Source organism: Centroberyx gerrardi, chromosome 12 (assembly GCF_048128805.1).
Source record: "Centroberyx gerrardi isolate f3 chromosome 12, fCenGer3.hap1.cur.20231027, whole genome shotgun sequence".
NCBI classification, from domain to species: Eukaryota; Metazoa; Chordata; class Actinopteri; order Beryciformes; family Berycidae; genus Centroberyx; species Centroberyx gerrardi.
In genome coordinates, this window is record NC_136008.1 from 6,097,269 (window position 1) to 6,115,130 (window position 17,862).

The 17,862-nt window shown below is 43.1% G+C and overlaps 1 protein-coding gene and 1 pseudogene across 1 annotated transcript in view; both read left to right on the plus strand.

Moving 5' to 3' along the window:
- znf385d (zinc finger protein 385D) overlaps positions 1 to 17,862 on the plus strand; it is a 50,588-nt gene that overhangs the window by 11,686 nt on the left and 21,040 nt on the right. The window contains exon 3 of the mRNA XM_071924401.2: positions 12,985 to 13,092. Within this exon, the coding sequence (XP_071780502.1) occupies positions 12,985 to 13,092 (108 nt within the window). The remainder of the gene's footprint in view (positions 1 to 12,984; positions 13,093 to 17,862) is intronic.
- LOC139931024 (tetraspanin-8 pseudogene) lies at positions 16,387 to 17,215 on the plus strand (annotated as a pseudogene).

The following is a 17,862-nucleotide window of genomic DNA, read 5'->3' on the forward strand; positions in this document are numbered from 1 at the left end:
GCGCCGCTTGAGTGACCTATTGGTACGCTGCAGCCAGGGCAAACGACTCGCAAAAGGCTGTGTGTGTTTGTGTGTTTAAATACTGTGAAATGTCCAAAAAGAAAACGCTGTGATAATTGAAGCACATGTGCCTTTTCAATTGGAGGATAGTGATGTATTTATATATATATATTTGTTTCCACCTGTGTTTAGATGCCACTGCACGTCACATGTGCGAATGTATAAGGGAGAGGCGAAAGACAGGAACAATCTGTTTTTCCTTATTTAATTGTGTTACCATGTGCTTAGGGTTTTGTGGGGGGATAAAAATATGTCAGCTTTAACTGTCCATCTGGCCATCTTAAAGAGGGAATACCGCTCAATTTGGGAATTCTAGACGGTGCAGCAGATGAGAACACAAGTTTGAGTTTTAATTCATTGGTTTCTGGGTTTGGGCGGGAGTTGGTCATGTCTGCAGATATTGATTGGGCTTTTGTAGACCATAATAAAAGCAGATTGAAGTTTTAGTTACACAAGCGGTTCTTGGAGGCAAAGCTGCCTTGGAGACAGAAATAATATTGGTTGAGCCAAGGAACTAGTTTTTCGCTAACTGGAAAACTTGAATGGCAAAGAAGGAATAGAAATAAAGAAATATATATAGAAGTGAATTATTTTGTTCATTCATTCGTGACCATGGTATTCATTATCTTGGAAGGTCAGCTAGTTACAGAGCGCTAGGCTTCATAATATTAGCTTCCTCCTCTCTTAGCTCTTGTCTTTTTCTCTGGGCTTCAGTCTAATGTTATTTAGGCAGAGCAACTAGGGTTTCATAGCTCCACCCACTGTGGTTTAACTCGGTCAATGACATTATTTCTGCCTCCAGAGAAGCTCTGCCTCTACAAATTGTTTGTATAACTGAAACTCTCAATCTCCGCAGTGCAAACATGTGGAAAGCGGTAAATAGAGCGCCGTCTCCCTTTAAGACATGCAGCTGGCTCCTGAGTTTGTCCTAGCTGGACATGCTCTGTTTCTGACAGCCCAGCTAGAGGCATCCATCCATCCCCCCGGTATATTTCTTCCGATGTGTGTGCGTGCATGAAGGCCGGGCCTGCGCTGTGCCATGTTTCACCGCTAAAGCAGAACCAGCTGGAGTGCGAGCGCTAGCAGTTCGCACCTGCAACGCCATTGTTCCCGTAATGAAAAGCACACCGGTCCCCGAGGGAGAATTTAGCGGCGTCTTTTTTGCACGGAGACAAGGTTGACCCGGGGATTTACGAGAGCGACAGACTCCCAAGACTAAATCATCGTTCAGATGAGCTAGCCCGGGGCTCGCACTGCGCCGCGTGCCGATGGTGCGAGGTATCGAGACACACCCTGCGACGAACCCTCTCATTCTCTCCGTCTGCACTGATACTTCCCCTCTGCGGAGCTTGTAAAGGTTTATGATATGTATTTTTCTCATGAGTTGTGTGTTTAAGTTTTCCTCCACGTGAGATTATAAATGTGTCCCCCGTGTGCAGCAGAGAGCTCAAACAACAACCCCCGGGTCGACCGTAAATCATTCATGCTGCGAAACTCCCATAAGGGGGTGGCGGCGGCCGTAAAGTCACAGAAAATGGCTTGTGACCAGAAAGTCGCTGGTTTGAATTCCAAGCTCTGGCTGGAGAAATCTGGGTGGGGAAAGTGAACGAGTAACCCTCTCCCCTCCTGCTATAACTACCATTGTAGTGCAGGTTGAGGAAGGTATGTAACCCCAAATGAAGCTTCCCAATGTACCCAAATCCTCAGTGTTCAACAGGACTTTTACTGTACTTAGTAGTTCATATTATGTGTCAATATGTATTACAGTATGAATATGAAGTAGGACACAGCTGAAAAAGAGCATGCTTGCTCAGCAAACCTTCCCTGCTTATATAAGTAATATAAAGGTAAAAAAAAAATCAGTGAATGAGGATTAGTAGCTTCAGTCGCTGCAGGGCCTGAGAGGGAAGTTGCAGGGAACACGGCGCAATGCATTGTTAAGATCCAATGTTTGCAGGTGGCTCATGCATTTTTCTATTTTTCTATCTGAGGGCATTGATTTTGGGAATCCAATAGATGGTCATGCTCCTCGGGCTCCTCTCTCATTACCACAGTATCAGCCTTGTTTGATATTCATGGAGGGAATATTATGAGAAGATAAATCGTTTAATCTTAGTTTGTATTGAACCCTGTCACGAGAGAGACACTCCCCTCTGTCCTGTGGGTGTTGCCGGAGCGGTTTGATAGAATGATGGATTAGAAAATGCGCTGTGAGGGAATTTAGCGAAAACACGATCGAACACCATCCGCTCGAGCTTCACCGCACCGATGGACGGCGATTTATATGCAAAAACACTTTCGATGTACTGACATTGCACTATTCTGAGGCTTCTTATGGAATACCATGTTCCAAAGAGCTGCAGATGGATCCACTTGAATGCTAGCCAAATACATTCATGCTTTCTGCATATGTACAAAATATTCTATATATATTTTATGTATCCACATAAAAAAAGGTCTTGGTGGGGAAAGGTCTTCTAAGGTAGCCACAGATAAATCAAACTGTTATGGACATAAAATATAAACAGATTGGAAGTACCTGGAATGCAAAAAGTGAAAGTTTATTAAAGTTTTCATGAACTGGGTGTAAGTTGAATCACTATTGCGGTATATCAATGAGCGATATATATGAAAATGTCATGGATTATTACTTTAAATAGCCTGTGCAGTAACATTAGACCCAATATCAGCGCCATAAGAGCTGACATTTGCACACAGTTGGAGCATCAGGACGACTGCAGAGCGGAGTGCCTTGCTCCGAGGCTATGGGCGGGCCTGCATGGTGCAGAGGGGGGGGGCGGGGGGGGGGGGGGTTGTTACGGCATTACACTTTGGACGTTTTTATTTTTCATCTCAGCGGGGCCGGGGACAGAGTGTGAGGCTGCCGCGTGCCTCGAGGGAGCGCGCAGACAGAGACCTCTCCCAGTTCAATATTTCATTCTGATGGGGCCCGGTGCTGTGAGAGGGGTCAGCGGTGAAGAGCGATGGGAAAATACTGAGGGAACATTCATACCTGGGGAAAAAAGTACTGTCTGCAGAGAGAGAGAGAGAGGGAGGAAGGGTGAGGGTTAGACAGAGGGGGACAGATGGTAACAACCAAAAAAAAAGAGACAGGGAAAGAGAGAATGTAATCCAAAGAAAGAGAGACTGAAAGAAAGGATGCAAAGAGAGCAGAGGGAGGAAGGGCGTGCGGAGAAGGATGAGGGTAAGAGAGAGAAGGAAAGACGGTAAAAAAAAAACAGAGAAAGAGAAAAAGAGAATGTAATCAAAAAAAGAAAGAAAGTACTGTCTGGAAGAAGGATGCAAAGAGAAGGAGAGGGAGAAAGGGTGAGGTTTAGAGGTTTAGAAAGAGGAGGAAAGATGGTGACTACAAAAATAGAGAGAGAGAGAATGTAATGAAAAGAAAGAGAGAGAGAAAGAAATAATGTACGGTCTGGAAGAAGGATGTAAAGAGGAGGAGAGGGAGAAAGGGTGAGGGTTAGAGAGAGGATGGTAACAACCAAAAAAAAACAAAAAACAAAGGAAGAGAACGAGAGACTGTAATCAAAAGAAAGAGAAACAGAAAGAAATAATGTACTGTCTGGAAGAAGGATGTAAAGAGGAAGAGAGGGAGAAAGGGTGAGGGTTAGAGGTTTAGAGGAGGAGGAAAGATGGTAACAACCAAAAAAACAGAGGAAGAGAACGAGAGAATGTAATCACAAGAAAGAGAGAGAAAGAAATAAAGTCTGCAAGAGGGATGCAAAGAGAGGCAGAGGGAGAAAGGGTGAGGGTTAGGGAGAGGAGGAAAGATGGTAACAACCAAAAAAAAAAAAAACAGCAGAAGAGAACGAGAGACTGTAATCAAAAGAAAGAAAGACAGAAAGATATAAAGTACTGTCTGGAAGAGGGATGCAAAGAGAAGGAGAGGGAGAAAGGGTGAGGGTTAGAGGTTTAGAGAGAGGATGGTAACAACCAAAAAAAACAGGCAGAGAACGAGAGAATGCAATCAAAAGAAAGAGAGACAGAAAGAAATAAAGTCTGCAAGAGGGATGCAAAGAGAGGCAGAGGGAGAAAGGGTGAGGGTTAGAGGTTTAGAGAGAGGATGGTAACAACCAAAAAAAACAGGCAGAGAACGAGAGAATGCAATCAAAAGAAAGAGAGACAGAAAGAAATAAAGTCTGCAAGAGGGATGCAAAGAGAAGGAGAGGGAGAAAGGGTGAGGTTTAGAGGTTTAAAGAGAGGATGGTAACAACCAAAAAAATAGAAGAAGAGAACGAGAGAATGTAATCAAAAGAAAGAGAGAAATAAAGTCTGGAAGAGGGATGCAAAGAGAGAGCGGAGGGAGAAAGGGTGAGGGTTAGAGGTTTAGAGAGGGGATGGTAACAACCAAAAAAATAGAAGAAGAGAACGAGAGAATGTAATCAAAAGAAAGAAAGACAGAAAGATATAATGTACTGTCTGGAAGAGGGATGCAAAGAGAAGGAGAGGGAGAAAGGGTGAGGGTTAGAGGTTTAGAGAGAGGATGGTAACAACCAAAAAAATAGAAGAAGAGAACGAGAGAATGTAATCAAAAGAAAGAAAGACAGAAAGATATAAAGTACTGTCTGGAAGAAAGATGCAAAGAGGAGATGGAGAAAGGGTGAGGGTTAGAGGTTTAGAGAGGGGATGGTAACAACCAAAAAAATACAAGAAGCGAACGAGAGAATGTAATCAAAAGAAAGAGAGAAATAAAGTCTGCAAGAGGGATGCAAAGAGAAGGAGATGGAGAAAGGGTGAGGGTTAGAGGTTTAGAGAGGGGATGGTAACAACCAAAAAAATAGAAGAAGAGAACGAGAGAATGCAATCAAAAGAAAGAGAGAAATAAAGTCTGCAAGAGGGATGCAAAGAGAGAGCGGAGGGAGGAAGGGTGAGGTTTTAGAGGGAGGAGGAAAAAGATGTTCTCGGAGAAATAAAGACAGCAAGAGAGGCAGAGAGACTGAAAGCAGAGAGACAGAGTGCAATGCGCGGCCTTGCTCACACTTACAATAAACCGCATTCAGTGGCCCAGATAGCACTTTGCATCCATTTGGACCGTACAGCGCCTCTCTTTTCATTTCCCAATCTCTCCCTCCGCCTTCACGCTGTGTTTTATGTCGAATGCCCGTCACTAAATGCCCGGTGTGATGATCAACGTGGAAGCAACAAAGCAGCATTAAGTCAATTTGAATGGTCTATTTTACTTTGTGAGTGACGAGAGGAGCGTTGCAGAAATCCTTCATCGCTCTGTTTTGTTTGGTGTGCTGGATATTGTTAACAAATTGGACGGAGGGGCTAAACAGAGCTGCTGCCTCTTTGTATAATAATAATAAAATAAAATGCTTTGGCTAGTCTGGTTTGACTGTAACGTACAAGAGATCTCCCTTCGATCTGAAATGCCTCCACCCGAAGGAAAGGAGATAAACAAGCACGATCATTAAGTGGAAACAGACTTTTCCAAAAGGGCTTCGAGAGGGAGGCTTCAAGTTTGAGGAAGATCAAATAGATCTTTAGTAACTGAGTTAAAACCATTAGAATATGAAATGGGCTGAAGACTCAATGGAGATTTTATGAATTTCATTCAAAGCACAGCCAATGTGAATTTTCCTATTCAGTGAAGCGCTCAACAATGAAATCTCTCCCTCTCTGTCTCTCTCTCTCTCTCTCTCGCCTGCCTCTCTCCCTCCTTATCTTTCTGTCTCTCTCTTTTCCCTCCTGTGTGTGTCTGTCAGAGTCATTATACCCATTATACTGCACACAATTGCACATTTTAGAATATATTTTCCAAGTAAATACAGCGTCAAGTATTCGGTATAACTGCAAATATTACACTCCAGCTTTAACACTGGACTTTTATTTATGAAATGCCACAGCTGGGCTGAGCGTCATCATTTTCTCTCCCTGACAAATGCAGCGGCTTCATATTTTCGCCATTCACCCCCCGCCCCCCCCTCCCCTCCCCCCCTCCACTCCCCCCCTCCACTCAACTTCCTCCCTTGTAATAAGGATGTGCATTTTTTTTTTTATGAACACCTGGAAGCCTGTTGTCTCTCATTATAAGCCGATGAAACCCCCCCCCCCCCCCCGGGATTTGACTTGTTAATTTCTGAAAAAAAAGTGTCTACGGCGGCGACGGCGGCTGATGATAACTAACTGACTGGGTCAGGCGGCGGAGGTAATTGGGAGACACATAGGGGGGAGGATTACATTTGACAGGTCATTCATCCCACTTTAGTTAATAGTAAGCGAGGCTGGCGGCTGTGAAGGGAGTATTCAGACCTCACCACTGCAGCCCGCCGTTGACCAGTCATTCTCCCCCTCTATATATATATATATGTGGATAAATAGATAGATATGGATGTATATATAATGTTTAATACCGTCTCACCATTGCAGACTAGATTCCTCAATACCTAAGGAGCGAGCGACGAGGACGCCCGATATAAACACCACACGCCTCTTGAGTCATGCATCATATTTCAAATGTACTGTAGCCTTCATATTGTATATAATACATTCTGTAGCAGCCTGTTGGACAGGTATGTATTACACAGTGGCTGGACACACTGTGTTATATTATCAGCACCATTCAGGATGGGATAACGTGCACTTTCAGCCTCAAAAAACTTCACCAGCCGTTGCCGTGAAGAAACTGCAGTTAGTGAAGGAATGTGCTGTATATCTATGTGCGGTTGATTTTCTATCTTATTTTAAATCTCTCAAAGTATCAGTTATGCTATCTTTCTGCTGTGTAAATAACTACTGAGGTATTCATATTATTAATATATGTCTTTGAGGTCCTGTTGTGTCAGTGTGCAGCTATATCAGTTGAATGTCTGTACTTTTAATGGGATTTTTAATGGGAATGGGATTTAAAGATCCCATGAAGTAGCATGGATTTGCTTCCGTGTGTTGCTGTATTTCCGAACGAAACAGAACGTTAGGGCGGGAAGCGTCAGCGGGGGGAGGAGCTTATCTGAATATTAAGGAGATATGGAGGAAGTGGGCGGGTCAGATCAGACATGGACAGCAGTCTGCACTCGGTTGTGGAAGAATATTCTCCGTCTCCGTCGCCCGTCTGGGAAAAGAGTTTTAGGTGAAGCAGCAGCCAAAAACACTCCTTGCAGTTATCAAAATTTCATTGGGTGAATTATTTGTATACGCCCCCGAATGCAGGATGAGTCATCAACAGAAATATGCTGTTTACCGGATAGAGACGGTCTGTTAATTCTGATATAACAGAAATCAACATTGTAGAAATCAGCGTTTTTAGTCATTTTTTTGGTCTGTATTGGTGAATGTATTGGTGAATACACTATATACACTAAGTCCAACAACAACAGCAAAATTTTTCATTCATTCATCAGCATCCTCTATTGTCGACCAGCAGGAATTGCAACTTTTCTCCTCCTACACAAGTCTTTGGGACAACCTCTCTAACCCCTCCTGTCCCGTTGAGGTATGGCGGCAGATACCCAACAGAAACAGCTAGTGAAGAGGTGATATATCACCCTGCGAAATACTGGAATAATAATACGGCTCTGTCATTTGGTTTTTGGTTTTGTTTTTTTAGCCTTCATAGCTGGAATGTCTTGTGACACCGGTTGCTCACTCATAATGCATCACTGAGCAGATGAAAATATAATGTCCAACAGGGTTTGTTCCAAAAAATAAAGCGAGTTTTGAAAAGGCAGAAATCTCAGCACCTGGCCAAGTAATCACTGAGTCACTGGTATTAACTTGTCAATCCCCTGCAGGTATAATATGCTCATTTTGTGCAGCGGGGCAGTAAAAATCTGACTTATTGCTCCTTTACAGTGATTCTAATTCTGATTCAAAAACATGTGTCAACCGCTGAGATAAACCCAAATGTCGTATGATTGATTATTTGACGCGCTGTCACTTATTTTAAAGCCAGCTTGTTTGTTTGACACTGACTCTTTTTGTCTCACACGGGCCCACATCACATACGGTTGGCATATGAAGCCTAGTACAACCAAAATAGATAGCACTCGACGTGTTTTTGTCCCTTTATCAGTCCTCCGCTGTAAAAGTCAGCCGGGCTCGGCCGCCATCTCGGCTCATCACTGTCTTGTCCTGTCACATTATCCGCCAGCGCCGAGTGGGAAGCATCGGTGGCCGCCGCCGCGCTGAACTTTGAGACGGACAGGCCTTCTGTAGGCTGTCAGATAGTATCCGGCGAATGGCCTGGTTATTCTCCCCCGCTGTCGACGCCGCCGCCGCCCCCCTGACAGAAACACATCAGGACGAATCAAAGGCAGACAGACGAATGAAAGGAGGCACCCACAGGCAGTAAGCAGGGTGAAAAAAAAAATATTGTCTTAAATTTTTCCTATACTTTTACTTTACCTTACTATATTTTTTCCAAAAAATAAAATAAGATCAAATAAACTTGATTCATGTAGCATAAGCAGCTTTTACAAAGTGCTTCACATGAAGGAATAAAAACAGGAATAGTAAATATAGAAGAAGGAGATACAATCGGAAACACAATCGGATAAAAAAACATAAATACGTGAAATAAGTGAAATGAGATAAAAGACGTCTGTGTCTGTCTGTGACTCTCTGCCTAAATCCTCCTGTTGGCCTGAAATTGATGTTCGGGACATTTTGAGGCGTACAAGACTCGTTCAAAGACACAGGTGAACATTACTTTATTTTTCTATTGCAGACTGCCTGCGTTCTCGGAGTCTACCTCTTCACCGCCTGTGGCGGCTTAACGGATGCCGGTTACCTCAGCCTCAGGCTAGATGCTGTTTCGAGGCAGACAGCTCATCAAGACGAGAGACAAGTGATGGAGCGGGAGCTTGACCAACTGAGGAAAAGTTGTATATTATAGCTTTAAGAAGGGATTTAAGAGATGAAACTGATTTAGTCAACCTGAGGCAGTAGTTATCAAACTTTCTGACTTGTGACTCCATAAACCGAAGCGATGCGTACGCTGCATGGTGGTGAGCAGTTCAACTAAAGAATGATTTTGCCTTCATTTGATTATCAGAGGAGGCCTACAGGCTGAAAACTGCTCAGTATTTCACAAGACAAAAAGGAAAAATTAGAGAAAAAAATCAGAAGAAATTACACATGATGATACATTTGTATAGTAGGAATGTTTTTTTTCCTATCTCATCTCGGGACCCCCTGGGCGGCCCTGACCCCCAGTTTGAGAACCACTGGCCTAAGGAAGTGTGTGTATATCACTGCAGGCTTGAAAATGTACATGTGTGATGTGATTTGGCGTGTGTGGGTGCATGTGTGTGTGTGTGTGTGTGTGTGTGTGTTGGGGGTGGGGTATGTGTGTGGCTGTGTGTTGCTTAGGCAACATCTCAGCCCCAGCAGGCGTGGTCGGTGTGGAGTGTGTGGCGCAGTGGGTGGCTGATGGGAGCAGCGCTCAGGGAGTAACGCGTCCGCGGCACCGCAGCTGCACACCAGGCCCAAACACATCATGTTTCAGCGCTGGGAGGGAGTGAAATGGTACATGACAGGGGGATTTCTTTCTAAAGATGCATGGAAAGATGCTCGGGAGGTGGTGGAATTACTGGGCTGAATTGTGGGTAATTTAGAGACTCTGCCAAGAATCACAGTGGAATAAATTCAGACGGAGCATTTTCAATCCCTTTTTCATACCTTTTTATCCATTGATAAATGATATTTCCGCCAAAAAATAGTAAATTCTCCCCTGATCCTTTTGCTGGGTTATGTCATTTCAGCCTCATCACTACATACTACATTCATTTCACAGCATCTGTGCCGGAGTTGGGGTGAAATAACATGTTTCTAGCCCAGTGCGTGTTTCTAGTAAGAGGTCATCCTTTCTGCCGCGGCCCAGATGTTTTTAACTGGCGTTGGCTCTCCGGCGCTCAGGCCCTGGTTTCCCAGCAGGCTGCAGTGTGTCTGGTTCTCCGCTGTAGTGTTTCCCCTGCCAGGGAGCCGCGCCAACTCCATGTGTCATCCTCTTCTCTCTCCCCAAAAACTTGGGTGAGATTTATAATGGAAGACTGTTGCGTAACATTTTCTTTTTCTCCCAATTCAGCAACAAAGCACAGCGGGGCAAAGGCAGAGAGTCCCGGCTCAGGTAGCTGATGCCGAGGCTTCAGTGGTTTCGGGATGAAGGGTGTATCTTTCTGCCAGGCTGCACATTTCAGTGTTCATCACCAAATGCGTTTCAGCATGAGAAGTGGCCATTACCGGGTTCTGGCTTTCTGACATTGCCTACGCATTTAGAGGAATGTGTTTCATAACGCCATCCTCGTGCATAACAATCAATACAACAAAAGAAGTGGTGTAGGTGCAGGCGAGCCAAATTACAGGAGGGTTGATGCTGCGGTTAGACCGATATATCGAGCCGATATTATTAACCATCTGATATCAGCCAGTCAGTTTCATCCGAATCCGTTATGATGGAGGTTCCTCCCTGACCACAGCAACATTACAAGTTTTCTTTTTATCTTTGCACATTTTATTCATTTAAATTTTTCGGTACTATCTTCTGTGAATTTATTCTTCAGTTAAAGATAGTGATGTATCCCAGAGTTTCCTCTACCATTGAATAAATGAGGTGGGTCGCTCTGCCTTAAAGAGCTGCTAACCCTAAAAGAATTTCATTAGTCTGGGTTAAATGCTGTTTCAGAGGCTTTTCCACCCTGAGAAGAGTAAAATACTCGAGGGAAACACTGAATCCTAATTATTTGGCGTGAAAATGGCCAAATTTAAATATATTATGGTATAAGATATCGGCTATCTGTAGCTTCAGTCCAAGAATATCAGTATCAGATTCAAAAAGGGATACAGGAAAGTTTTTCATGTTCTCAAAAACACCCCAAAAATTGAAGATTTGTTGTTCTAAGATTAAATTGGTAATGTTTATATACACTCAACTCTTTAAGAATTCAGAATTCAGTATTTCAACTTTATATAGAAATGTAAATTCAAGCTCTCTTTTGTCCTATGTGCAAATGTACTTTTGTTGACTTTAAAATTCAACCTGCTCAGTAACCATGTGGCTGTATCTGTCCTGATATTGTCAGTTTGTGAGTTTGGGTCACACCTTCATACTAAAAACCACACCATCTCCCAGCAGACAGGCACCTTGTCTGGGGTTAAACATATTCTGTGTCTAGACATAGTGTCTACACATTTCCTAAAAATAAATAATATTTTTTTTTAGATCAGAGGTCTGCCAGGGAGCAAGAAGTGCTTGATTTGGTGTTTCACTGGACTAAATCTGCTGCTGTGCTGAAACACCACGCCATTCCTCAAAACCTTTTATGTCGAGTGTCTCAGTGGATCATGAAAGTGTCTCAAAACTCTCACCAAGGAGTATTTTGTGATCCTGCGTGTTGTCTGTAAACATGAGCAATGGGAGTGATTCATGCAAGACTTCCTTCCTTTGGTGTCAGCTCTACTGCTGCCATTTCTTTTGTTGTATAAGCACATTTTATTGTCACGAGGGTTTCATTCCTAATCCCAGTATATTCATTTTGGCACAAATCACTGCCTGGATCCAGTCGATGAAAACCATATTGTGAACAAAGGACTTAAAGTGGTAATCCTCGAGAGTCTTGTCTGTTTTTATTTTGTCTCCATCTTCATCTTCGTGTTCACTGCTGTGTTGTTTCTGCACTGCACTTCCCACAGATCACCTGTCAATCAAACAGTGTGGGCGGGACTGTGACGGCTTTTTCCTTGGATTTTCTGTTGCTGCAGTTTGAGTTTCTGTAGGTGGCGCTCTTTTCTTTGTCTGTTCAGCCATGGTCGGCTATCGCTGCTCATGCTAACTACCCAGTTCTTCTTCTGTTTATTCCAAACAAACCGCTGTTGCTGCTGCTGGAAACTAGAGGATTTTTCCCAGGAAAGAGCGACCAGACACCGGCTGTTTATAACAATAAATGTAGAGGCTTTCATGAACTGAATATAGGTTGAATCACTGTTGTGTTATACGAATCGGCAATAGATAGTAACAAAACAGACATTTATTTATATGAAAATGTCACGGGTTATTACTTTAAGATAGCTACCCACTACTAAAAAAGTGCCACCGTTTTAATGTAGTGCTATCAATCATTTTGTAAGAGAAGATATCACTTCTTTTCCAAAGGTGGATATAACCGTTTTAGAATGAAACTCTTCCTATCTATCTCTGCAGTGACGATATGATTTACAATTCCACTCACTCAACTATATCTAAAAACAAAAAATAATGAAAATGGTTCCAGTCCAACTAAACAACATCCAGAAGAAAAGTCTGAAACTCCACTGTGCTTTTTCCTTCCTGCAGCACTATAGTCAAGGTGGATTAAACCGCCCACACAACGCCTGCACCTTTCCACCTTTACCAGCCAAGTGCTGCCTATTGAGTCTCTTTCTCCGCGAGGCAGATGTGTTTGTTCATTCCCAAAAGCTTTGTCACCAAACAGATGGAGGTACATACCAAACAGGCCAGCAGCGGCGCGCAGCAATGCAGTAAAACAACCGCTCCATCACAGTCTTAAAGAAGAAAATGTATATCCTCACCGAGTGCGCAGGGGCTTTTTATTTACACGCTTATGTTTTTGGGTGAATCATCTCCGGCTGGAATTAAGTGGGCACTCGGTGAGGGATTTTGATTACAGCCATTGCAGTAAAAGCCTTCAATTTGAAGGCCAGCGGTACATCCCTCGAGTGTGGAAACAAGGAGCTAATTCCCCATACGTCTGCGTTAGTGTCTGAGCCAGAAAGAACCTGTTGTGGCTGAAGATAGATGCCCGGCTTCCTAGAAAGCTCTGGGCAAAGTGTCCTCTCTTTACGGCACAGTGAGGGATGGAGGAGCGAGGCTGATTTACAGGTCGGCTTTAGCGCTGTGTCTTAATTAGCCTCTACCACCTCCCCTCCACATCACCCTCATCCTCTCTCTCTCTCCCTCTCTCCCCCCAGATGGACCCAGTGCAGAAAGCTGTTCTCCATCACACGCTCGGACTCCCACCCTCCGCCAAGAGGAAGCACGTCTCCTGCAGCGTCTGCCAGCTGAGGTTCAACTCACAGGTGAGCAAGTTTCTTTTGAAGAGGAGCGAAAGTTGGAAAGGCACGTGCCCCCCCCCCCCCCCCCCCCCCCCCCCCCGCTATAGATACACATGGAAGAGGTGGAGCTGAGCAGAAAGTAAACAGGAAAAAAACCCTCACTACCTCCCTGCAGACTCTCAGATTCACACATATTAGATAGAGATTGTTGGTGCACCAAATTTAAACATCTATTTTGCATTTTGGTTAAACTGCTGCGGTGTGAGCCATGTTGACTTTTACATATTTGCCTTTCTCGGCTGTCAATCTGTTATTTGGAGGAATAAACTTCATATAAAATGGTGTAAAATACGTATGAAATTACAAATTAAGTGAGAAAAGTCTCATACAAAGTTCATCATCAATGTTATTCTTGTAATAGTGACACTTCAATATGCATTTGTAATAGAAATTCTGCACCATGGAGCAGGAAATGGCAGAAGAACTATTTTGTAATATAGAGTGAACTGTTCTGGACGATTGGGAAAATGCTTTTGAATGACAAAGAAGAAGTGTGTGATCCTTCGTCTTCATCTTTGCCCCGTTGCGTGGTGTGAAAAGCTTCTCAGCGGGTCGTTTAGCGTGAACGACCCTCGTCTGGCAGGATCTGAACAGTCTTTCAGTCTGACCTAGACTTTAGATTAGAGTTTGATTAGATCAGATGAAACTTGAATGATCCTGGTGGGGAAACTGGGTTGTTGGCAGCAGCAAATAATAAGATACAGCAAAGAAAACATATGATAGGTTATAATAGAGCAAATGAGGGGTATTTAACATAACCAAACTAACAATTACAACAGTAGAATATAACAGTATAGTAAAAATATATGGATGAAAACAAAGAATAACACAGTACAACAGATTGAGACAGAGAAAAATGAATGAAAAGTTTGGAAAAACACAATATGAAAATTTATGGATAGACATTATAGTATTTTTGTCAATGAGGACGGGCAGTCAAGTAATTTTATTTAATTCTACTGAGTCACAGGAGGATTCGACTCAGAGGAGACACAGTAGATATACTGTATGCATCCAGTCTGGGTTTTGGGCCGAGTGTGACTCAGCAAAAAGTTGATAAAATGCATAGTGTTGGCTGTTGTTTTGCTACTACTGCAACGAAAACACATAAAGTTTTTGAGCTTTGTCAGATGGATCAAGAATCCTGACAAAGATCCTCGCTGGATCAAAACGTCTGTGAGTTTTTTGTCACAATAAACTGGGCAAATGCAGCCATTAGTGAGTGGGGTTTTATCAACTTTACAGGATCGGACTCTAAGCCGGCACAAATACACGTGGTTCCCGAGGAAAGGGTCTTCTCCGTTACATCACTTCTTGTCCGTCTTATACAAGATATCCAGTACAAGAAATTGTGCCTCAGTAGCTATCTTTCTGCACCCCGCTGTGGTCGTACAGATGTCTGGTCAAGGCTGTTCTGGACACAATGGCTTTATTTACAAAGTGAAAAACAGGTTTTCATGTCAGTGGGACACAAATCAATGGCCTCTCAGTAGAAATCCATTCAAATGGGAATGAGTTTCCATTTGCTTTACAGTGGAAAGTGATTGTTGGCTCTTTGACTCCAGTGGTGGAGGGTGTTTTGATTTGTTGAACAGTGAGAAGTCTACAGTCTGAAACCACATTATGTAAAAGCCTCTTCTTGACAAAAGATATTGGTATTCAGGGTATGTGCTTGTGTACTATTCTTTACATTCATCCTAATCAAGGCCTATGACACTTTGATTATGATAGGACTGCTGTCTTTTTCTCTGTGATCACTGCACCATGTTTCAGCAATATGCGTAAAGCCTGCAAAATAGATGATAGAAAATAGGTTGTATTAAATGTGATACGCAGTCTCGGTTGTGTAAACTACAAGGCATTACTGCATTCATTACCTCATGCATCCTACAATATATTCTAATGAAATGCACTGCATTAAAACTAGGTTTCTAAATGTAACTGATGGGCTACCAGATGGGTTTCGATTCCCCCCGTATCTAATTTCCATACTATTTTGAAAGTAATCAAAAAAAATACAATCACCGCTATTGCTGGATATTGTTAAATCAATAGCATTACTAAATGGCAATGTCATAGCTATTTCATTAAGGAAGTAATCAGTTCATTTCTAACACTGAATGTGTCAGTGATTACTCAAAATGAGGTTATTATGTCTTCCTGTTGAAGACTATCTCGGGATATTCATTGTCCGTCAGCCATTAATTTTAATTCTCCATTAGAGAGATAGAGCCTCTGTTTACCTGTCAATCAACTCTCAGCACCGTGTAGAGATGGGGAGGTCTAAAATGCCCTCTGGGTGTTTTTTTTTTTCATCCAAGCCACAGAAATAGCTGAAGTGTGTCTTCATTTGCACGAGTGACAGCTTATCATAATGTCAGACTGGCAATGCAGAGTCCAAATGGGAGTGAGGGAGGAGGCAGAGCAGGAGGCAGGAAGGGCCTGTTGTGTTCTGCTCAATACTGATCCATCCTGCTCTGGGGCAGAAAACAGAGGCTCCGTTTGGAAACCAGCTGATGAGCTCAAAAAGAGAAGAGCCTCTTTGTTTTAAAAGGTTTTGAGATGTTTCGGCTTTACTAGATTGTATGCTCATGAGTCACGTTCACGAGTCAAGTTCATGAACTAGATTCAAGCCTATAACATGTTGAGTCTGCTCTAATAAGGGGACAAGCTTTATGACTCGTGCAAGTTTACATTTGCTGCATTTAGGGGCGCTCGCTTTATCTTTTCACTTGTGTTTTTGCAACCCTCTAATTTGCTTATTTACTTTCCAGGCTAGTCATTTCTAGGAACTGATGATTTCAAGGGAATTTCTGTGTAAATTTACCTTAAAGAACCACAGAGAAACATACACATCATCTGCCATTTGAGTGTAACTTGTTACATTAAGGACTTGCTTGAGCTTGGTTAACATTTTCCACTTCTCTCTTTTCCCTCCATGCCATTTCTATTCGGTGAGAATCGTTGCGTTGCATGGCTGTCAGTTGCAGTTGGTTGTTTTGTCCAACCGGAAGAACTACTTTAAACCCCCCCAGGTCAGTATTCATTGTGCTCTGGTTTCAACAAGGAATGTAGCCCCTCTGCCATTGCAAAGGTGTGAACACGCCCCTGAAAACATTTGAAAGTGGGTCAGCAATTGTGATTGGTAACCAGCGAATGAAAGGCATCAAGTGTTCCCTCCCACTCCGTCTTCAAATATTTAAGCACTAGCACCCAGTGGCACAAAGACATTCTCCTTGTCTCCAGTCTGGACGGACGATGGCGGTCAACAAGGTGATCAAATACCTGCTTTTTATCTTCAACCTTTTGTTCTTCATAGGTGGAGCCATTATTCTTGGTTTTTCTGTACACATCAGGAGCAACAAAGCAGATTATCAGATCACCAATGAACTTCTCCCTGCCATAAACCTCTTGATTTTTATTGGTGCCGTCACTCTGGTTGTTGGCTTCCTGGGTTGTTTTGGAGCGATCCGAGAGAGCCGTTGCCTGCTGGTCCTGTTCTTCCTGGGCCTGTCCGGCATGTTCCTCATGCTGCTGGCGGTGGGAGCTTTGGGAGTCATAGCAAGAACTGAAGCTGCCCAGGCGTTGGTGAAGGTAAATATGCTGGCGCTGCTTCCGCTGAGTGAGCAACCCAAGGAAATTCAGGAGTCGTTTCAAGAGGTGGAAAGGACCGGGAAGTGCTGCGGGTTTTTCAACGGACACGTGGACTGGGGCAACAGCTCGATGGTGGTGCCCAACTCCTGTAACTGCACCGACACGTCCAGGAACTGCACGCTTCTGGACGGACACAAAGTATACGCCACGCCGTGTGTAACCCATGTTATGACGTGGATGGACAGAGTGTCGGACACGCTCGTGGGGATTGCGTTTGCCTTTGCCATCTTGATGATTCTGGGCATTGTTTTCTCCATGGTTCTGATTTGTCAGATTAGGAAACGTAAGGACAGCGTCATTTAAAATGTTCCTCACCAGATCTCAGGCCCATAGGAATTGGCTGGACAATAGGGCTGAAGGACAATTCACAATAACAGACTTGATCACACCTATTTTGGAACAACAGCAGTTTTCTCATTTTTACAATCTTACTTTCTATATTACATGTTTTTGAGAATGAAATGCTGTCTTTTTTATTCTTCTTAAAGTGTGTATGTTTATTAAACACACACTGGTTATGATAACTTCTGTCTTCATGATCAATTATTCAGCAATGCAATAGCAAACGTGCTGAACAAAAAGGAAGCAAAATTGTCAGAATCGGTTAGAATCCAGTGTTTCTACATTACATCAAACATTTATTCTTAGACTCGCAAATCACTATTTCATGCTTAAACATTTATTCAGTGCTGAACCGACCTCAGCAGCAACGGTCTATCTGTTTATGCAAGAATGATTAGATTTGATGTCACTTTTTTGGGGGAAAACGGCATAAACATACATGATAAAAGCGCCTGGATTTGGCTGCCCGAAGAAAATATTCATGAAAGAAAATGTATTTCCGCTGTGGTTCTCGATTGAAACAGACAATAGTCAGATCATGTGTGTGAATCACAAAGAGGAAGAAGCTGCATAACATATTCCCTCCCATGATACCTGATCCTGATCCTCCCTTCCTCCTCAGACACTGAGACTCCCACTCCCATTCAGTGTTATGGGTCAAAACAAGGACCGGTAGTTTCTTTGTTGTCGCTGGGGTTTACACTTACACCCATAACATTGTGAGTGTGTGGGTGGGTG